This window comes from Schistocerca americana, chromosome 3 (assembly GCF_021461395.2).
Source record: "Schistocerca americana isolate TAMUIC-IGC-003095 chromosome 3, iqSchAmer2.1, whole genome shotgun sequence".
In the NCBI taxonomy this organism is placed as follows: Eukaryota; Metazoa; Arthropoda; class Insecta; order Orthoptera; family Acrididae; genus Schistocerca; species Schistocerca americana.
Genome location: NC_060121.1, coordinates 453,504,102 through 453,527,508, shown reverse-complemented (window position 1 = coordinate 453,527,508; position 23,407 = coordinate 453,504,102). Strand labels below are relative to the sequence as shown.

The 23,407-nt window shown below is 42.0% G+C and overlaps 1 protein-coding gene across 2 annotated transcripts in view; it reads left to right on the top strand.

Moving 5' to 3' along the window:
* LOC124607137 (coronin-7) overlaps positions 1 to 23,407 on the top strand; it is a 238,059-nt gene that overhangs the window by 104,842 nt on the left and 109,810 nt on the right. For both annotated transcript variants that reach the window (XM_047139346.1, XM_047139345.1), the window contains 2 exons: positions 9,951 to 10,064; positions 15,729 to 15,899. In XM_047139346.1, coding sequence (XP_046995302.1) covers positions 9,951 to 10,064; positions 15,729 to 15,899 — 285 coding nt within the window. The remainder of the gene's footprint in view (positions 1 to 9,950; positions 10,065 to 15,728; positions 15,900 to 23,407) is intronic.

The following is a 23,407-nucleotide window of genomic DNA, read 5'->3' as shown; positions in this document are numbered from 1 at the left end:
TGTTTTTTAAGTGGTGCTCCCCCACTACTTTGTGCTCATTGCCATCACCTTTGACAATTCACCATTTCCCTACAGAATGCCCTTTTATCAAGCATGTATGTTCTCATTTATGTTTGCCGTCCTAATTATCGACTGTTTTAGCGAACGACACGCGGGCTGTCGACTGAATTTTATTATTTATCCATCATAGCAATATGGTCAAGGACATTTAATCTTTGAGTTCAGGACCTCCGTTTCTCTATGGTGTATTTTATGGACCATTCTCAAAGTCGCTGTTTTTAGTTGTATTTCCTTCCATGGAATGGGCTTAACGTGTAGTCATTTTTAACTCTTGTTTTTGTGTTCTACGGTTCTGACATGGGTGCGTATGACCCTAGTCATTCTTGTGCCATAAAACAAAACAAAACAAACTCATGATAGATGGCACCCACACTACAGTGGAACATTAATGGGTTCATAACAAATGTAGAGGAACTGGAACTCAAGGCAGAGGAATGCCCCTATGCCTTTTAAAGTGTCTGATGTCCCTGAGCTATGGGGCTTTCTCTTCATCGTAAGGATGGGCTGACAGTCACACACACACACACACACACACACACACACACACACACACACACACACACACACACACACACACACAACTCCTTTGCGCTCTCCATGGTTACTGACCTGCAAGTAGTCACAGTTGGAAGTTCATGCCTGTCTTAGGACCACTGTCTGGTGGCTAATTTACCTCCTCAAATGCAATTGACTCTTAGGCTCTAACAGATCTTACAGAAAAACTCCTCTGACCATTTCTCCTGCTATTGGACTTGTCCTCGAGGTCCGATTTTGGAGACACTCATGATGTCTCATGCCCACTCATTTCTGTGCTGCTAATGGGTTATTCTCAGCCATCAACCTCTCTTTCTGCTCTCTAGCGCTTGCAGACTCTGATCCTCTGTTCAGTGGGAAGTCACTGACGACCTTCATTCCAGGGGCCACTTCCCATTCCACATTCACCTGCCGATCAGAGCTCTCCCTGAAAGGACTTGGCCACCTTGGATGATCAGCAGAGCGGGGGGACGTTGTTCAGCCAGCTGGCTGTGTCTGAATGCCCTGGCCATATCCAAAAGTGGTTGGAACTCATTACATGAGTGGTCTACCATGCTGCTTTCTTCTCCCCCCCAAAGTCCTCTATCATCTTAGGACACAACCCATCCCTTGGCAGACTGCTGAGTGCCATTCAGTAATCCGGATCAACTGTGTGGCTATGTGGTGTTTTAAGTGTCGCCCAACAGCAGGAAACCTCGCAGCCTTTCAGTTAGAGAGGGCCGTGGCTTGGTGCGTCATCGGGGAGAGCAAGAGAAGGTCATGGCAAGTGTTCCTGGAGTCCAGCAATCATTCCAGTTGTTCTGTAACAGTATGGGAAGCCTTCATAAGGATTTTGGGTAAAGGCGGTCAATTACCTGTAGCAGCATTGTTGAGACAGGGGTGTCTCCAAACAACACCCAGAGACATTGCTCAGATAATGGTAGACCATTTTGCAATGACTATTGCCAACACTAGCCAGGATCCAGTATTCCGCTGCTGCTGTGTGACTGTAGAGACATGCTTTTGGATTTCAGATTCAAAAATTCTGAGTCTTACCACTGCCCATTCTCCATGTGGGAGCGTGATTCCGGCACTGTCTGACACTCATGATATGGCACCTGGTCATGACCAAATTTGGTACAGCATGCAGCAGCACTTGCAGACGGTGTCCAAGGAAATCCTCTTATAATGTTTTAATTTGATTTGGCTGACAGATCAATTCCCTGACTCATGACGGGAATAAATTTTGATCCCTCTCCTCAAACATGGAAAGAGTGTAACGTATCCCAGTAGCTGTTGGAGCATCACCTTAATGAGCTGTGTGGAAAGATCCGTCATGGTCAGCCATCATCTGGCTTGGTTAATAGAGACCAGGCAGCTCCTAAGCCACTCTCAGTAGGGATGCAAAAGATGTTGCTCAACTGTTAACAACTTGACCATGCCAGTGGTGGATATCCAGCAGGCTTTCCTTCATAACAAGCATTGCTTAGGAGTGTTTTTTGACATCAGTAAGGCATACAACACAGTATTCTCAGTCAACTACAAGCCAATGTGGCTTTCATGACCATCTCCCCATCTTCACTCAGTCGTTCCTTTCCAGATGCCTTTTTTAGGTACAGAGCAGTGACATGCTGTCAGATAGTTTCATACAGTGCAAAGTTTTAAGTGTTACTCTCTTTGACATAGCCATTAACACTTTCGTGTCCACAGTACAGAGTTATGTCCGATGCTCCTTATGTGTGGGTGATTTTGTGGTCTTCTTCTCTTCCTGCAATACCATAACAGGGAGTCGTCAGTTGCAGCCTCAAGTGAAGAAGTTGGAGGATTGGGCCACAAAGACTAGTTTTACATTTCGTGCAGAAAGATGTGTGTGTGTGCTTTCATTTTAATTGTTCTTTTCATATTTTTAATTCCCCTTATGTGCATATGTGGGACACCACTCTTCCTTTTAAAGACTCAGTGAGATTTCTGGGCCTTAGTTTTGACTCAAAACTTCATGGTTACCACATCTCAAGGACTTAAAGGCAAGGGCCCAGAAGGCACTGAACGTATTGAAGTGTGTTAACCGCATGTCCTGGGTAGTGGACAGGCAATGTCTGGTTCAGTTTTAAATGGCTTTTGTGTGATCGTGGCTGGACTATGGGTGCACAGTGTTTGGGTCAGCGAGGCCTTCTTACCTGATGATAATTGACTCTGTACTCCATGAGGGCATCAGGCTGGCCATGGGCACTTGCAAGACCAGCCCTATACACAGTCTCTGTTCTGATAGTGATGAACCACCACTTACCACCTGGTGGCAGCTTCTTTTGGTGTATCAGGTGTTTGCATTCCTCACTATTCCCAATTCACCAGCATACCATACCATTGCTCATCCAGCTATTGAACACCACGTCACCAATTATCCATGGGCAATGAGAACATTTGGGATCTGCACAAAGTTTGTGTTGGAGTCCCTGGGTGTGGGGCATGTACAGGCTCATATCGAGGGTTTTAACTGCTGCCACCATCGTTACTGCAGAGGCCCAGAGTATTTTAGATTTAGTGGAGTATAGGAGAGATTGCACTCACACTTCTGCTTTTAATACAATGTTTTCTGACATTTTAAATGAACACAAATACTGTGTAGCTGTATTCACAGATGGAGTGCCCATTGGTGCTCTGTTGTTATCCTGAATCGTGCCCTTGATATTCGGTTACCTCCATATTCACTGTATTCAGTCATAAATTATCCATGATCTTCAGGGTGCTGGAGCAGATGAGATGTGCCATACTTACTAAATTCCTCATCTGTTCTGACTCTCTCAGTGCCCTTCAGTCTCTGCAATGCTTGTATTCAGCCACTAAAGTAGTGTAGGATATCCAGGACGCCCTTCTCCACTTACGAAGGCAGGGAAGGAGGTGTCTTTCTACTGGGTGCCAGGGCACAGGGTATTGCAGAGAACAGAAGACCTGATGTAGCAGCCAAGGAGGCGTGATGTGATCCTCAGTTCAGTGTGCCGTGCCGTGCAGATTTATCGTCTTGCTGTGGGGTACAGAGCCAAGAGTCGATGGGAAGATGAACAGCTGGAAGTGACAGACCATAAGCTCTGTCTAGCACGCAACATGACCGTGATGTACTTCCTTCCAGCCATGCAGATGAGATGAGATACTCCTTACCCATCTTCGCGTAGGCCACAGCCCTATGACACATGGCTTCTTGCTCTAACAAGGAAAACCTCCAGTGTGAGATGTTTGTGGCCTAAAGATCACTGTGCCTCACGTTTTATTACATGGTATTTCATTTTTACACCAGCTGACAGTGGCAGATTTGCTGACAGATCTGCTCTCTATTTTAAGTCACATTCAAATGAATGTGGTGAGAGTTTTAAGGTTTTGTGATTTGTCAAACTTTTTTCCTAAAATTTTAGGCAAATGTTCTTAATGTGTTAACATACTGATTGGCTTGTCCATGTTTTTTAGAAGTGGACAGCCATTCTCATTTCCCTGTATCGTCCTTTTAGCTCCGCTGTCATTTTCTTGTGTTTTAATCCCAGATATAGCACCTTTCACCCTTTCTCTGTTGTCATATGGGGTGTGAGATAGGTTGGGTGGGTCAACTTGAGTGAGGTGGGGGTGAGTGAACGATTGTCATTTTATAGGTTTCCTCTGCACTGTGTGATGACAATTTTAGCCATTTTATACACATTCATTTCCTTTATTACATGTAAGGTTACTGATAACCTCGCTGTTGAGCACCCTTAAGCTACAAACCACACACACATTTCCTTTAATATGTGTAGGGTTACTGATAACATCACTGTTGAGCACCCTTAAGCTACAAACCACCCCCACACACACATACACCCACACCCACACACGAGAACACCATTGTATTCTGTTGGTTATAATGTCATGCTGAAACTACAATCAAATCCAAATCTGAAGGCAAGGGTCATCAATAAAATGAAGCACTTGGCAATGGAAGCATGTTTATTACTGATGCCACCACACACTCAGAAAAGAAGTGACCCCCTGGAATGAGAGTGCAACTATTTATATAAACTTCAAGTATTCCAGAATGCTGGTATTTATGCAGACATGGAATATTCCAGAATATACAAACATATGATCTCTCAATACCTTACCAGGTATTGTGTGCGATTGTGGTCTTCAGTCTGGAGACTGGTTTGATGCAGCTCTCCATGATGCTCTATCCTGTGCAAGCTTCTTCATCTCTGAGTAACTACTGCAGACTACATCCTTCTGAATCTGCTTAGTGTATTCATCTCTTGGTCTCGCTCTATGATTTTTACCCTCCACACTTCCCTCCAATACTAAACTGGTGATCTCTTGGTGCCTCAGAACGTATCCTACCAACCGATCCCTTCTAGCCAAGTTGTGCCACAAATTCCTCTTCTCCTCAATTCTATTCAGTACCTCTTTGTTGGTTACATGATCTACCTATCTATCCTTCAGCATTCTTCTGTAGCACCACATTTCGAAAGCTTCTATTCTCTTCTTGTCTAAACTGTTTATCATCCATATTTCACATCCATACATGGCTACACTCCATACAAATACTTTTAGAAAAGACTTCCTTAAATCTATACTCGATGTTAACAAACTTCTCTCCTTCAGAAACGCTTTTGCTAGTCTACATTTTATATCCTCTCTACTTCAACCATCATCAGTTATTTTGCTCCTCAAATGACAAAACTCATCTGTTACTTTAAGTGTCTCATTTCCTAATCTGATTCTCTCAGCATCACCTGATTTAATTTGACTACATTCCATTATTCTCATTTTGCTTTTGTTGATGTTCATCTTACATCCTCCTTTCAATACATTATCCATTCTGTTCATCTGCTCTTCCAGGTTCTTTGTTGTCTCTAACAGAATCAGAATGTCATCGGCAAACCTCAAAGTTTTTATTTCTTCTCCATGGATTTTAATTCCTGCTCCAAATTTCTCTTTTGTTTCCTTTACTGCTTGCTCAATATACAGATTGAATACATTGGGGAGAGGCTACAACACTGTCTCACTTCCTTCCCAACCACTGCTTCCCTTCCATGCCCCTTGACTTTTATAACTGCAGTCTGGTTTCTGTACTAATTGTAAATAGCGTTTTGCTCCCTGTATTTTACCCCTGCCACCTGCAGAATTTGAAAGGGAATATTCCAGTCAGCATTATCAAAAACTTTCTCTAAGTCTACAAATCCTAGAAACACGGGTTTGCCTTTCCTTAATATGTCTTCCAAGATAATTTCATGTTTAATGTAGTTTTTAAATGACATTGTCCTTCTGTTGTGTTTCCAGTTGACATTTTCACTATTCTGTAATCTCAGTGATTATTTGTGTAAATTTAAAGTAGCACTACATTGCCTACATGTTTCTTAGTTCCCCATGTAAATTGTTTGTATTCTCTGTATGTGAAGTTACTATATTCATCAATGAACAATTTTGTGTACATTTTTTAAATGGTAGTCCATTGCCTATTTTTTTTCCCTCCAAACTATATATTTGTTAAGAAAAATGACTTGTCCTATATCATGTGTACTTTGTACAATATGTGATCCACAGGATAAATAAATAAATACAAATACAAATACAAATAAGTTGTAGGGTCAATATTGCCTTGTGTTTTCCAACATTTCTACAGAATACAAACTGATCTTCCACGAGGTCAGCTACTACCTGGTTCCTGTTTGTCTGTAAAGAATTCATGTTAGTATTCTGCAGCCATGACTTATTAAACTGGTAGTTCGGTAATTTTCTCACCTGTCAGTATCTACTTTCTTTGGGATTGGAATTATTATATTCTTCTTGATGTCTGAGGGTATTTCACCTATCTCATACATCTTGCTCACCAGATAGTAGAATTTTGTTGTGGCTGGCTCTCCTAAGGCTATCAGTAGTTCTAATGGATTGTGTCTATTCCTGGGGACCTTTTTTTTTTTTTTTACTTAGGTGTTTTAGTGCTCAGTCAAATTCTTCACGCAGTATCATATCTCCCATTTCATCGTCATCTACATCCTCTTCCATTTCCGTAATATTGCCCTCAAGTACATTGCCCTTGTGTAGGCTCTCTATATACTCCTTCCACCTTTCTGCTTTTCCTTCTTTGCTTAGAACTGGTTTTCCATCTGAACTCTTGATATTTATACAAGCGGTTCTCTTTTTTCCAAAGGTATCTTTAATTTTCCTATAGGCAGTATCTATCTTACCCCTAGTGATATATGCCTCTATATCCTTACACTTGTCCTCTAGCCATCCTTGCTTAGCCACTTTGCACTTTCTGGCGATCTCATTTTTGAGACGTTTGTATTGTTTGCACCTGCTTCATTTACTGCTTTTTTTATATTTTTCCTTCCATCAATTACATTCAATATCTCTTCTGTTACCCAAGGATTTCTACTAGTCCTCATCTTTTTACCTACTTGATCTTCTGCTGCCATCATTATTTCATCTCTCAAAGCTACCCATTCTTTTTCAACTGTATTTCATTCCCCTGTTCCTGTCAATCATTCCACAATGCTCTCTCTGAAACCCTCTGCAACCTCTAGTTCTTTCAGTTTATCCAGGTTCTATCTCCTTAAATTCCCACGTTTTTGCAGTTTCTTCAGTTTTAATCTATAGTTCCTAACCAATAGATTGTGGTCAGAGTCCACATCTGCCTGTGGAAATGTCTTACAATTTAAAATGTGGTTCCTAAATCTCTGTCTTACCATGATATAATCTGTGTGAAACCTTCCAGTGTCTCCCTGCCTCTTCCATGTATACAACCTTTTTTCATGATTCTGAAACCAAGTGTTAGGTGTGATTACGTTATGCTCTGTGCAAAATTCTACAGGCGGCTTCCTCTTTCATTCCCTACCCCCATTCCATATTCACCTATTACTTTCCCCTCTCTTTGTTTCCCTACTATAAGTGACTATTAACTTTTGTCTTCCTTAACCATCTGAATAATTTCTTTCAGCACATCTCGCATACCTTCAGTCTCTTCACCATCTGCGGAGCTAGTTGACATATAAACTTGTACTACTATGGTAGGTGTGAGCTTCACATCTATCTTGCTACAATAATGCATTCACTATGCTGTTCGCAGTAGCTTATCAATGCTCCAATTTTTTATTCATTGTTAGACCTATTCCTGCATTACCCCCATTTGATTTTGTATTTATAACTCTGTATTCACCTGACCAGAAGTCTTGTTCCTCTTGCCATCCGAACTTCACTAATTCCCACTATATCTAACATTAACATATACATTTCTGTTTTTAAATTTTCTAACCAACCTGCCTGATTAAGGGATCTAACATTCCACACTCCTATCTGTAGAACACCAGTTTTCTTTCTTCTGATAACGGTGTGATCCTGATAACGAAATTACAAGTACTAAATAACAAATAATAGCAGAAGGTCAGATTTTAAGTGGCAACCTGCAGTACGCCAGGCAGCAATGTTAACTGCTGCACTACACTGCATGCTCCACAGCTTTTGACAATATTTGTATATTCAGTGCAACTCTGCTGTCCCTTTGAAGTTAATTAATATGAAAATACCTAAATCACATATTTCTGCATTTGTGTCTGTGTTGTTACTTAGTGAGGTGACGCTGTGTGCCTTTTTGGAACTGCCATGGCTTGGTGCTAAAACATTATTCATGTAAAAGACAAGCTATAACAGGAGAATACTACTCATACTTGAATCTGAAGACAAAGTTATGGAAGTATGGGAAGTCGTCTGACAGGTGTTTTTATCCTCAATAATTGTCTCCCCAATAATTCCCCAGCTCATTCTGCACAGGACACACATAAATATGCTGCTCCTTTTGACTATCAAATTTTGTTCAGCGATCTGAAATAGTTGGTGAGCCATTTCATGTGGCATTACTAAGGCGAATTGCTCTGGTGGTTTTTTTAGGATCATTGCTAAATTTTTCAATTATTTTCCATGCCCTTATACTGTTTTGAATCATATCTGTATCAGCTAAAAGATTTGATCAATATTTCCCTTCTGCAATCTGCTGTATATTTCCTCAGTTCTTCACCTGTTTGAATGGTGTCTTCAGAAAGTGGGTCTCTTTCATATTTACCTTGAAAGTCTTAAGTAGTCTGTCTTGATTGAGGGTGGATATATATTGTGTCTGCGCACACAAGGTATGTTCTTTAGAGAGATTTTTTCCTCTACAAATGTGAAAGCCTATACAATTTTGGAGTCACTTAACATTTTGCAACTTCATTGCCCATTTCTTTTGAGAAACTTTCCCAGCACAAATATCTGAAGTTAAATTATTGTTTGCAGTCAACTTCTTCTAGGTTGATAATTGTAACTGTTGCCCGTGTTATTAGAATTGTGCTGTATTTTTGGTGTTGGTTCCTCAGCTTTTTTTACCACATGTTAAGCTGCATGTGAACTAATAAAAATGTTCATCCAGTTACAGCACTCCACATGGAAAAGATTGCTCAGCTTTGGATAGTGTTTGAGTTTCATGCTTTCGTTTTCCAGCCAGCTTTTCAGCTCTTCACCATTCTTGTCTGTAGTTTCATAGCCTTAGCTTGTGCTTCTGCTGTTGAAATTTCCCAATACAGTCTTGATAATCTTAGAGTTGAATTGCCTAGGATTAATGAAGTTGAAGTCTGCATTAGATGTTATGTAGACTGTTATTGTGCAGGTATGTAATTCTGCAGTCATTAATTCCCCTTGCATGTCAGACTTTCAGACTTAATATTGATCGCGACCTTACAAACTCATTTCAACTTTACTTTAGAGTATGCCTAATTAGTGATTCATTTATGGGCAATTAATTTACAGAGCCACCTTCAGTGTATCATCACTAATTGATTAATTTTGTAAGGACATGAATTTGTAACATAACTTTCATTTTTTTAATGTGTCAGTCCTTGTATATACATAACATTTTTTGTCTTAATGGCAGATCATATCTGTAATTCAGGTCATTATTAAAGAGTTGATCATTTCTGATTAAACTTAGCAGTGTAAAGACAGTTCAAGGTCAAGAAATCATACATTAATGTGTCATCACAGTTTGGTCCTTTAGTAATGTGATCACTCTAGATGCTGTTTTGTTAAACCTTGCATACCAATATGGCACTCTGTATTACCATCCTACATCTCCTGCAAGTTCTCAGTGTATGGTATTGAAGTGAACAACTGATATTACTTTTTATACGTCTTTTATGGCTAATATTACTGTTTATATGTCTTTTATGGCTTCCAGTACAGTCCTTTGGCAATTTTAATGTATTTCACTGGTAAAACTGAAGAAAATAGTTTATTTGTGTATTCTGAAAAGCTACAGTAACCCTGCAAATGTTTATGAAATGTATTATGTGAATTATGTTACTAGTTTGTGCTCTGTATGTTTCCTTTTTCAGGCCGTGTATCAAAATTCCGGCATTTGAAAGGCACCCCTTTGCACAAGTCAACACATATTGAGAACATACGCAATGTCAGCAGACAGATTTCTGGTGAATGTGATGGATTTCATGGTATGTGTTGGCATGCAAAAATACTGTTAATCTTTTTCATTTGTTTCTCTTCTTTGACATAATTGGTTTTTACATGATGTTGTTCAAAACAATCGGGAAGCCCAATGTCATTTGACATTTACTGTACTATTAAGAACTGTTTTCATCAATTGTTTGTCACATTTTCATGCAGTGAATAGTTTTCTGGCTTTTACGACACAGTTCGTGAGCGATACATAACAATGTGGAGAAATAATTGTTTGAAACAACAATTGATCTTCCATGAGCAAAGTCAGAACAGTTGAGGATGTGTAGACAATAGAAAATTTAATTGTTGTAAACCATTAGTGTCTGTTATTTCCACTTTTTTCTCCTTAATGCACTGCTTAGAATAAATTTTACATCTGTCCAGCACCTGTCTCTTCATTTAACTTTCTCTTTTTCCCCATCTTCCCATTTTTCATGCTGGAGGGCCATTTTGAAAATTCATGAATCCAGAGATTGGTCCCCTTTTTTTTTGTTAACATGTGTGGCAGCCCACTTCAGTTTTCTTTCTCTGTTAACTGAAAATAGACATTTATTTTCTGTTTCATACATAGTTAACATTGATTTTTAACATGTATTTTGAATTACATAAACTAACACTGATTTAACTCTGACAACCATTGGTCTGTTACCTTCTGAATTCACTCAAGTTCTGTAAGTTTGTAATGTAGACTGTACATGCATGTTTGATACTAGGCACTATAGTATTATATGAAAGTGATAGTGATCCCATTGTGCATTAAATTATGCACTGATCGAGAATATGATATGAACATCAAAAGTTTTGTCACATTTGATAGACACCAGTCCAAAACATAGCAAAAGGCTCTAAATAGCTGTGACAAGCTCATGCACAAAGTACGAAAAACTGCAAGGAATCTTTTCATCTCAGCTCTCAAGACCCATGGTATGTAACACACATTATCCATTTCTGTTGGGAGCCTATTGAAATTTGAATCTGTAAAATTTAGAAACTTTTATTTATTTATGTATTTACAACAGAATCAAACAATGGAAACTCTAGGTTGGAGTATCTACGTTATTAGGTGAAAGGTAGATTGCTACCCACCATAAAGATGACACATTGAGTTGCAGAGAGGCACTTACAGTACACATTTAGCTTTTGGCCAAAAGAGAATATGCACACTTTCACCCAAGCAAACACACGTTAAGCACATATGCCCACTATCTCCTGCAACTTGAACCAGAAACGCAGGTGAATAAATATTAACAATTCTATGTTTCTTACTCATTGAGACCATGTTATTAACTGCATATTTCATTAAGTAATATGCTTACTGCCCAGGATTAAAATTCTTATTCTTGAACCATCACCAGTAACCCATGTATCAACACAATGGATATTTCTGATTACTCTTACTCCAGTGTTAGAATATTGTTTTAGGATGCACTTGTACGTTATTATCTTTTGAAGTTTTTTAATCTATTCTTTTTATGAATAAAAGTTTTATATCTTCATTTCATTTCCCTTCATGTTGTGAGAGTAACGCTTTCACACACGGAAGCTTCTACTATGTACTACCTCATTGATGGTGATTGTATCAGTAATGCTCACAGTGACTATATTATGAAAGTGATAGATTGCTACTCACAATATAATGAAGATTTTGAGTTACAGACATGCACAACAAAAAGACTGCTAAATATGTAAACTTCATGCAAATGCAGCTCACAAACAAATGACCACTGTCTCTGGCTGTCGAGACCAGACTGCGAGCAACTGGTTGGGGGGGGGGGTTTACCTCTCACTGTGCATGGAATGAGGAATGTCCTACCTGCTGTGCCCCCACCCCTCATACAGTGGTATTCTGCCACCCACCAAACCTATGTAAAATCCTTTTCCATCCCTGCACAGCACCTGCTCCCAACCCATTGGCTCATATCCCTGCAATGGACCTCGATGTGTTCACAAGCGTCACCTACCCCATCAAAGGCAGGGCTACACCTGAAACCAGTCATGTGATCTGCAAGCTAAACTGCAACCACTGCTTCGTTCTATGCAGGCATGACAGTCAACAAGGTGCCTGTCCGCTGGAATGGCCAGTAAACAGCTGGACCATCCAGTTACTGACCATGGTATCCAACACAATGTTCTTCATTTTAATGACTGCTTCACAGCCTGTGCCTTCTGGATTCTTCCTACCAACACACTCCCTGCAGTATATGCCAAGTTCCTGTGACCCTCCTACCCTCAACTTTCATTAGTCATTGCCCTTCAGCAGCTGCCTGTCCCCTTACCTACTTCCATTCCAACACTACACAGTCTTCTCATCCACAAGCACACCCACAGCCTTTTTAATTCTGTCTTTTTCCAGTCCCCAACCCTCATCCACACTGTCGTTTAAACTTTCGATTGCACCAAGCTGCTCTACCCTCTCTCAACCTTGTCCCTTTAAACTCCGACAAGCAGCTCTTTACCATTCCCCACTCCTTCCATACTATCCCTGCCCCTCCCCGCCTTGTTATTACTCCACCATCCAGACTGCTTCCCCCATCATCCGCAGTTGCTGACAATCTGGCCTCGGCAGCCAGAGATAGTGGTCATTTATGTGTGAGTTGCATTTGCATGAATGTGTGTGTGTGTGTGTGTGTGTGTGTGTGTGTGTGTGTGTGTTGTATATTTCATAAGAAGACTTTCTGGCCAAGAGCTTACATGTTTAGTAGTCTATTTGTTGCGACTGTCTGTGACTCAACAGCTCTATTGTATGGTGAGTAGCGATCTATCCTTTCCATAATACAGTCATTATTCCAGTTGGGATTATCCATTGTGTGAGACATACAATAGATGTATGTACAAATTTATCACCAACAGTTCAATAGTTTACATTTTGTATCCAATAAAATAATTTTCCTACATTTTATTTGAATATTTCAGATATTTCTGACTGCTTTCAAAGTTGTGAAACTATATGAACCATTAAAAAAAAAACTGTGATTTTAATGTGTATATTATGCCATGTTTTTAGCATGAGAAGGAAAAGTGATTGCTTCTCTGAGTTTGTATCCACAATCTTAAATGTTAGAAGTTGTGTGATCCATAAAGCCAGCTGCCCCATTATATTCAATTACATAATATTCTTTAGTAGTCTAATAATTCCTTGATGTTCATTGTATGCAGTAAAGCCACATTTATTGTCTCGTCAACACCAATTGAGTTGATACAAGTGGTTATTCTAAAGCTGTGTATGATTTCTAAAATCACTAGTGTTTGTTGGCAGTAGTGCCAAAATGGTTCAGGCATTTATGCGCATGTGAGATATCAGATTTTAAGTACTAATTATAGAAAAGTGGTATAGGAAGTTCTGGCAGAATGTAAATAATTTAGAAGTGAAGGTAATAACTCACCGAATGCGTTGTGTTGTCAGTGGGCATGTGCACCCCCCCTCTCCCTCCCCCCATATCCACCCTCACCATCCCCCCATATCCATCCTCTCCCTCCCTCCCCCCATATCCACCCTCACCATCCCCCCATATCCATCCTCTCCCTCCCTCCCCCTACTGCCCCTCTCCCTCCCTCCCCCCTACTGCCCCTCTCCCTCCCTCCCCCCTACTGCCCCTCTCCCTCCCTCCCCCCTACTGCCCCTCTCCCTCCTTCCCCCCTACTGCCCCTCTCCCTCCTTCCCCCCTACTGCCTGTCTCCCTCCTTCCCCCCTACTGCCCCTCTCCCTCCTTCCCCCCTACTGCCCCTCTCCCTCCTTCCCCCCTACTGCCCCTCTCCCTCCTTCCCCCCTACTGCCCCTCTCCCTCCTTCCCCCCTACTGCCCCTCTCCCTCCTTCCCCCCTACTGCCCCTCTCCCTCCTTCCCACCTAGTGCCCCTCTCCCTCCTTCCCCCCTAGTGCCCCTCTCCCTCCTTCCCCCCTACTTCCCCTCTCCCTCCCTCCCCCCTACTGCCCCTCTCCCTCCTTCCCCCCTACTGCCCCTCTCCCTCCTTCCCCCCTACTTCCCCTCTCCCTCCTTCCCCCCTACTGCCCCTCTCCCTCCCCCTCCTCCCCCTCCCCCTCCCCTCCCTCCCCTCTCCCCTCCCCTCCCCTCTCCCCTCCCCTCCCCCCTCCCCTCCCCTCCCCCCTCCCCTCCCCTCCCCCATCACCCCTCTCCCCTCCCCCCTCCTCCCTCCCTCCCCCTCCCTCCCCTTGCCCTCTCTCTCTCCCTCCCCCTCCCTCCCTCCCCTCGCCCTCTCTCTCTCCCTCCCCCTCCCTCCCTCCCCTCGTCCTCTCTCTCTCCCCCTCCCTCCCTCCCTCCCCTCGTCCTCTCTCTCTCCCCCTCCCTCCCTCCCTCCCCTCGTCCTCTCTCTCCCCCTCCCTCCCTCCCCACGTCCTATCTCCCTCCCCTCCCTCCCCTCGTCCTCTATCCCTCCCCCTCCCTCCCCTCGTTCTCTCTCCCTCCCCCTCCCTCCCCTCGTCCTCCCTCTCTCCCCTCGTCCTCCCTCCCTCCCCCTCCCTCCCCTCGTCCTCCCTCCCTCCCCTCGTCCTCTCTCCCTCCCCCTCCCTCCCCTCGTCCTCCCTCCCCTCGTCCTCCCTCCCCTCGTCCTCCCTCCCCTCGTCCTCCCTCCCCTCGTCCTCCCTCCCCTCGTCCTCCCTCCCTCCCCTCGTCCTCTCTCCCTCCCCTCGTCCTCTCTCCCTCCCCTCGTCCTCCTCCCTCCCTCCCCTCGTCCTCCTCCCTCCCTCCCCTCGTCTTCCTCCCTCCCTCCCCTCGACCTCCCTCCCTCCCCCTCACTTCGCACATCCCCTCCCTCCTTTCCTTCACTCCCCTCCCTCCTTTCCTTCACTCCCCTCCCTCACTCCATCCCTGTCCCTCCCCTCCCCCTCCCTCCCTCCCCTCTCCCTCCCCCACCATTCCCCTCTCCCTTCCCCTCACCCTCCCTCCCGCCTTCCCTCCCCCTCCCACCCTCCCCTCTCCCTCCCTCCCTCCCTCTCTCCCACCCTACCTCCCTCCCTCCCATATCCCTCCCTCCCTCCCATCCCTCCCCTCTCCCTCCCTCCCATCCCTCCCCTCTCCCTCCCTCCCTCCCTCTCCTCTCCCTCCCTCCCTCCCTCCCTCCCTCCCCTCTCCCTCCCTCCCTCCCTCCCCTCTCCCTCCCTCCCCTCTCCCTCCCTCCCCTCTCCCTCCCTCCCCTCTCCCTCCCTCCCCTCTCCCTCCCTCCCTCCCCTCTCCCTCCCTCCCTCCTCTTTCCCCTCTCCCTCCCTCCTCTTGCCCCTCTCCCTCCCTCCTCTTTCCCCTCTCCCTCCCTCCTCTTTCCCCTCTCCCCCCTCCTCTTTCCCCTCTCCCCCCTCCTCTTTCCCCTCTCCCTCCCTCCTCTTTCCCCTCTCCCTCCCTCCTCTTTCCCCTCTCCCTCCCTCCTCCCTCCCCCCTCTCCCTCCCTCCCTCCCTCCCTCCTGCCCCTCTACCCCATTCCCCCCTCCACCCTCTCTCTCTCTCTCTCTCTCTCTCTCTCTCTCTCTCTCTCTCTCTCACACACACACACACACACACACACACACTGTGCCAACTGAATATACAGTTCTGGCATCTGTGCCTCTTGAAAACTCAACATTTCCATTGTGGGGTGAATTACTACCTTCAGTCTTAAATTAATCGTAGAAAATAATATTTAGATAATTTAACAGACAAGTTTATTTCAGCAAACTCTGAACGTGTTGCTGTACCACTCAGTGGACCTGGTGGCAAGATAGCGGTGTTCGAAATAAGCAGAACCGGCAAGCTGCCAGATGGTGTAATACCTACACTTGTGCAGGGAACCAATGTAATGGACTTTGCTTGGGATCCATTTGATTCCAGCAGATTGGCAGTTGGTAAGTTATAGATAAAATGTAGCTGTTACAGAATTTTAGTCTCTGATTTTGAGTGAAAGAGGTATTGAATAATAAGTAAAGTACATATACTGTGCATCCATCTTACAGGAACAGTTCTGCAGATAGCAAAGAAGTTTCAGATGGACCATCATTTAAATTGTTTCTCAATATATTGTGCACTTCTGATCACAGCATTTTAGTACACATTTTATAAGCTCTGCATTGTTTTAACTTAAACTTGCTGTTAATGCACTGTTCTAACTTAGTGCATAATTTCTAAAACTGCCAGTGTCAGTTGCAAATAGTGCCAAAGTGCTTAAGAGATTTATTTACTCCTGAGATGGCAGACCATAGTTCTGGCATTTCCAAGCTAGGGCATGTGTGCATGTATATAGAATAAATGAAGAGATAAATCTATGGAAGACAATTAGGAGAACAACTGCCTCTTTGTTAACACTTAATGTGTTATTAATGACTAGTTAAGCTGGTAATGGAGGGAACAACGAAAGGAAAAAGTTATAGCTCTCAGAAAGTACATCGCAGATTATTGGCAATATTTGCTACAATCAATGTATGGAACTAGATCGTTGCAGTGGAAGGAGAACAATACAGAACCAGGAAAAGAACTGGCAGCTGTTAAAACATGCACCACAGGCCAGTCATCAGTTCATTGCGTTTTTTACTTTTACAGACATTGCTCTTCAAATAATTCTATAAGCTGTGCATAATAACCTGGAGTTTGGAGCACAGACTTGTCTTTCATTGTAAAATTCTCACCAATTACTGGAAATGGTGGTGTATGTTGCAAAGCATGATGATAAATACCATAGACTTTGCAGTTGCTACACAATTAAATTTGCCTGAAAGGCTACATCTTCAATATTTTTGTTTACATGCCACACTGTTCATGGTAATGTTGCCATTTCTTTTCTAATGGTGGTTTCAGTGTCATCCTACAATGAAGATGAATGCAGACCTTGGCAGAACAGTTGCTACGTTTAGTTCCTGAACTCTCGTGCAGTCTCTTGTTGAGGAAAGTACTCATCCATGACTCTCATGCATAGAGATTATGTCTTCTTCCTTGGACACTCCTCTGTTCCCTCACAGTGCTGCATAAGCAAAGTGCTAGTATACTTGACAGGCATGTATTACTAAATGCCAGCCCAACTCCATTAGCACAGTGGAATACATTTTGTTTGTGAATAACCTAGGCCTTTGGTGGCACGTTGAGAGTACATAGAGTTTTACATGGCAGAGTAATTATAGTAGATGTTGAAAGACATTGTTATTTTATACAGTAGGGTACTTTTGCTATGCAACTTCCATGGACCTAAATGCATTTCAGCAATGGGATGTAATGTGTTGCACTAGAAGTTAAAAGCAAAACACCGTGAAATTTTTGTCAAGTATGAGCGAATGTCAGCTCGAGAAGTTGACACCATCTTCAACTTGGCAAGGTGGCACCAACACTCAACATGTAGAGACAACATTACAGAATTCTGCAACACATTGACAGGGTTGCTTAATGTCATGTCAGATTGGGATCATGAGGACTTTTTTTTTTTTTAAAAAAAAAAAATCCAAGGCTGTTACAGAGTTGATTATGCTGGCCAATTTTATTGTGGTATTAGGATGTTTACCTTACATATCTAAATTAATTCTGGGCCTGTGTCATACTTTACATCAACTACCTAGAACGTGTAGCTTTCAGCACACGTTGTTTTCATTCTTAATTATGTGACTTGAGCAAAAAATAGAGGTCATGAAAATGATTAACCTCCACTAATTTGATCGGATGAGAATTTTTGCAAACAATCACTATGATACACAGAGTATGACAAACACTTTTACATATTTTTGGGAGGTGATTGCTTACAGCAAAAGAATAAAAAGCCTACAATGTGTGAAAGGCCTTCATCTTTTATTAAAGAATTTATTTTTTATTTTAGGGTTCTACCCTAAGGTTGGTTTGCAGCAGAATGCCATTCCTCTCTTCCGACTGCCTTCCTCTTCATTTCCACGTATGTGTTACATTCCAACATCATTCATGATCTGTTGCATGTTTGATATCCTTGGTCGCCCGCGCTGATTCCTTGCCTCAGTAGCTCGTTCTGCTATTGTTCCAGTGATGTTGTTGTGTCATAGAATGTGCTCTACAAGTTTATCTCTTCTTGTTTGGATGTGCCTTCACAGAGATCTAGTTTCCTGTACTCTTCTATGCACCTCTTCATTTGTTACTTTCTCTCTCCAGCTGATCATCATCCTTCTATAGCACCACATCTCTAGGACATCTAGCCATCTTCTCTCTTCTCTTCCAGTTGTCCAAGTTTCACATTTGTGTAGGGCCACACTCCAAATGAAGCCTTTCATGATACGTTTCCTTATTTTCAGACTGATGTTGTTGCTGGTGAGTAAGTTCCTTCTCCGATTAAATGCAATTTTGGCCTTTTGTGTTCTGCTCGCAATTTCTTTCCGGCTTCTACCACCCCTTGTGATTTTGCTTCCCAGGTAAGTAAATGCCTCTATCACTTCCAGCTCCTCTCTTCCAATTCTCATTCTCAGAGGTTCGTATTCTGCTCCTGTACTGCATACCAACACTTTAGTCTTTTTCTTGTGTACCGTATTTACTCGAATCTAAGCCGCACCTGAAAAATGAGACTCGAAATCAAGGAAAAAAAAAATTCCCGAATCTAAGCCGCACCCGAAATTTGAGACTCGAAATTCAAGGGGAGAAACAAAGTTGGTCCATTGTAATATGAGACACAATTTAGGTCGAATGAATGACGATACTGCTACAGTAGTGTGGTTCGAGTCATAAGTTTAGCAGTTACGCTTTACCAGGTAGCCATTGCTACGCGTCAGGCGCTCCGTCCGTATTTATATGGGTACTGGTACCCTTCCTTTTTCACGTGCTTCATCTGGATTGAATTGATTGCTTATTTTTCTTTGATCTGATAACTGCCGTTCTCTTTGTTATAGGTGTTTACGTCACTCTAAGCTGAAAATGCATTGTTGTACTGTCATGCATTGTTTGCCGCATTCTGATAATGAGTGTTTACGGCCTGTTGCCGCTCGCGGCATGGCTTACTTTTGTGCATGCTACAGCTTTTTTTTAAAAAGGGAGGATCAACAAGAACCAGATAATAGACTGCATATGATAGATGATGTTCTGAACGAGAGTTTAGCGAAAATTTTTCTCTGTTTGAAAATCTTTGCACACGCCTCTTTAGTACATAACATTCTGCACAGAAATTAGAGTCATCTTAGATTTAAAAATCTAATCAATTGCCATGCTTTATTTCTGACTGTATCACTATTAGGCATAAGAATAATACGAATATTAACATGACATGATATGTACATTCTTCCGCGTTTGCTGTTGTCTCATCTAGTTTCGTAGTTTTATTAGGCAGACAGGATTTAAATGAGATAGCAGCAAACACAAAACAATACATGGCAAAATGTTTATATTCATATTATTCTTATGATGAAGAGAATACTGCATGTGATTCACAATTCATAAAAGTTACTATTAGCAACCATATCTTCTCAGAGGTAGGAAAAAATTCAGAACGTAGAGTTGGCCATACTGACAAACATCCCGAACAGTCTTGCCAGTTGGATTTTCGTAGTACATTGAAAGACTGCTACATCGAAGATGAACAATATGGAATTTGTATTTACTTCGTTGGATAATGTATGAAAATGCAGTGGTCGAAACTCGGGGCAGAGAAAAAAGCTCGTTTTCCACCTTTTTTTTGTAAATTTATTTACTGGCGCAGAGGTTTTTGCGCCAGTATTTATCTTTGTGCCTACAAAGCATGCTTGTGTAGTGCTACATATATTCGACGGCAGAAGTTAGTTGTGGCTGCACCTACCAACATTTTTCAGAACTTCCTCTTACGTTGCACTCGATTCTAAGCCGCAGGCGGTTTTTTGGATTTCAAAAATCAGAAAAAAAGTGTGGCTTAGATTCGAGTAAATACGGTATTCTCATTCCATACTGATTGCATAGAATTTTTTCCATTGTTCTTAGGTCTTCCTCTAGATCTTCTTTTGTCTCCTTGACTATAGCAATATCATTTGCAGAACATAGCATGTCTATCTTGTGCCCATTAATTTTGATCCCTACCTGCGTAGTTTCTCGAACTTGGTCTGTAGCTTCCTGGATGTAAGCATTCAATATAAGAGGAGAGAGAGCACATCCTTGTCTTACCCCTTTTCTAATATTTGCTTCTTGTTTCTGGTGATGGTTCCTGATCACTGCCACCTCATTCTTATAGAAACTGAGTATCACACGGATGTCTTTGTACTTTATTCCACTTTTACTCTGCGCTCTGAACATATCTTGCCAGATAATGTTATCAAATGCCTTTTCCATGTCTACAAAGGCAATACAAGTTGGTTAATTTTTCTGTAATTTCTTTTCGATAACGAGTCTCAGTGCCAGAATCTCCTCTCTTGTTCCCAATCCCCTTCTGAAATGAAGTTGATCTTCACCCAGCATATCCTCCACCTTCTCTTCAATTCTCTTCAGAACTACTTTTATGATAATTTTTTATGCATGTGGTATTAGGCTTAGAGTTTGGTACTGTTAACATTTTGTAGCTGCTGCCTTCTTTGGTATAGGAACAATGATACATTTCTGGAAGTGTGTCGGTATCTCTCCTGTGTTATAGATGGACCTAATATGTTTAAGCAGCATCATTTTCATGCTGTCACCAGCATTCTTTATTAGTTCTGCTTTGTTGTCCCGTAGTTCTTTTAGAGCTCTGTCAAATTCTTCTTGCAGAATGTCATCTCCCTTGTCATCTTTGTCTACTTGCTTTTCTCTTCCTATTACTTCCTCCAAAAGAGGTGTTCCGGCATACAACTCCTCTATGTATTCTTTCCATCTCTTCACCATGTCTTCACCAAACAGCATTTTGCCCTCTTTATTTTCTATTGTGCCTGAGAGTGTTGTTCTACGTTTGTTAAAAAACTGATTTACTGTTCTGTAGGCTAAATCAGTTCTTCCGTTTTGTGTATTTTCTTCCACTTCCCTGCAAATTCTTCAAGAAAATTTTCTTTCGCTGTCCTAGCTTCTCTATTAACTAAATTCCTTAGTCTTCTGTATTCAGCTTTTCCTTGTTCATCAGTTGCATTTTTGTATAATCTCCTGTTTCAGTTCTTCCAACTATATTTTCTGCTGTTTTGTATATACCAGATTTAATTTGATCCCAGTCTTCATTTACTCCACCATGTTGAAAATTTTTAGCTAGGTTGTTTGTTTCATGAGCATAGCCCTTTGCCAGTCCCTCAGTTTTCAGTTTTTCTAGTTCCCATTTAAGTTTTACTGCCTTCTTCTTCAAACGTTTGAATCTCAGTGAACTTTTCATCAGGACCAGGTTATGATCACTGCCTATGCCTACAGAGGGATAGGTCCTGCAATCTTTTATCTGGTTCCTAAAACGTGCTTTCACTAGAATGTAATCAATCTGTTGTCTCCTCAGGTCTCCAGGGACCTTCCATGTGTGCCTTGTTCATTTGTGATGTTGGAAAAGTGTGTTTGCAACAACTAATTGGTGCTTCGAGCAGAACTCAATTAGTTGATCCCCTCTTTCATTTCTTCTTCCAAGTCCATATTTGCCAACAATTTCTTCCTCCGGTTCTTCACCCACAATTGCGTCCCAGTCCCCCATGGCAATCAGGTTTTCATCTCCCTTAACATTTCTCATTTCATTACTTATTTCTTCGTATATTTTGTCAATGACTGGATCTTCTTCTTTGGATGTTGGTATGTATATTTGCATTATCACAGTGTCCTTTGCTTTAGTTTCAAGTTTGACTAGTATTATTCAAGAGCTATATTGCACATATCCCTTGACACGTGAGCCATAGTTTTTCCTCAAAATTATTCCAATTCCTCCCGTTCCTGGTCTGTAACTTAAATGAGAATGAAGATAGAAACAACAGGGTAGCAGGTTATGGAGCAAACAATTTGTGAAAGTTATGCCATGGTCAGAGACCAGCAGGTGAAAGGCCTTGTACGTGTTCGAGATGATCCAAGCACATAATCTGACATGAATTACCCATCATGTCACACTAAGAGATGTGTCACATGCTACAGCGGACTTCTGGATCTTCCTCAACAACTTGCAAAATGTGTCCTTCGTGGTCAAAATATTACAAAAACTATAGACTGCTACTCACTGTAAAGATGACCCATTGAGTTGCAGACAGGCACAATGAAATCACTTTTACACATTATGCAGGATGTATACAACACGGGAGAAAACCGGGAAAAACCCGGTAATTTTTTAGAATTCTGGGAATTTTTCATTGTTTTAGTTTCCAGTTAAATTTTTGTAATTTTGCATGTTAAGAACCGATTCTCCAACGAAGTATATTACTGTATCCCACTACTGCATAATAATACTTCAACAATAAAACATAAACGAGAGAAAAAAACGAAAATAACTTAAATTGCAAAAGAAATGCGTCATATGCAACGATGACACACAGTGCTCATGCAAGCGTCTGCCAACAGCAAAATGTGTCAAAGGCTTTAGGAAGACTATACATTGTTTCATAACAACAAATTGCCTCCGATGAGTGTGAAGTCCCAACTGTTTACATTAGATTCGTTTTAGCAGTTATGAGCCGGCTCATGACATGCGCAGTTGAGTCACATTTGAGCAGTAGATTCTCCCTCTTCTGGCTACAGGAATGTGGCTATTGGCTGTGCAAGCAGTCGCAGCAAGCAGCTAGATGCTGCCGAAAAAAGGGGGCGCCAAATTCATATTCTTGAGGGGGGGGGGACTTGTTTCACAAAGTGCCTAGCATCCTGTGCACTTTTGTCTTATCAATTATTCATATGATTTTGAAACGCTCCCCTGTTGCTTTTTGAACATTTTTGAACTCATTTTAAGTTGATTTCTGAATGAATCATAAGTTGAGTTTTGAAAGCGTGCATAGTGTACATGATGTCTCTGTCAGGAGAATCCTCGTCAGATCTAGAAATAAACTTTCCGCAGACAAAAGGGGACAGGGCTATACAAGCTGAGTGGAGTAAAGCCAAACAGATGAATGCCAATCGCTGTCTGGTTATGTGGTTGATTGGGTTTGCGAATGATCAGTGTTGTTATAATTACTAGCGAAATCCATAGATTCAGACTACCAGAATGGAAATTAACGATTGACAGGAATAACAGGTGAGAAATATTACATACTATCTTGTCAGTGTTCCCAATAACATGAAATTTTGACAAATTTTTGGCCAGGTCGGCACACTAGTAAGGACCAGTTGTACAGTTACTGGCTAGCAGCCGCTTAAGTTCTATTCTGGAAGTAACGTGGAAAACGTGTAGTACGAACACGTAATAACGCCTAACCGGAAACAATCTTGGGATAACTAAACCTGTGATTCTGGCAGGGTTAGTGAAGTTAATCACTGAACAAATTTTGACAATGGCAGGAAAAGCTGCAGAATTGGTGATGACAAGATTGTTTGTTAGAACAAGGAAGGA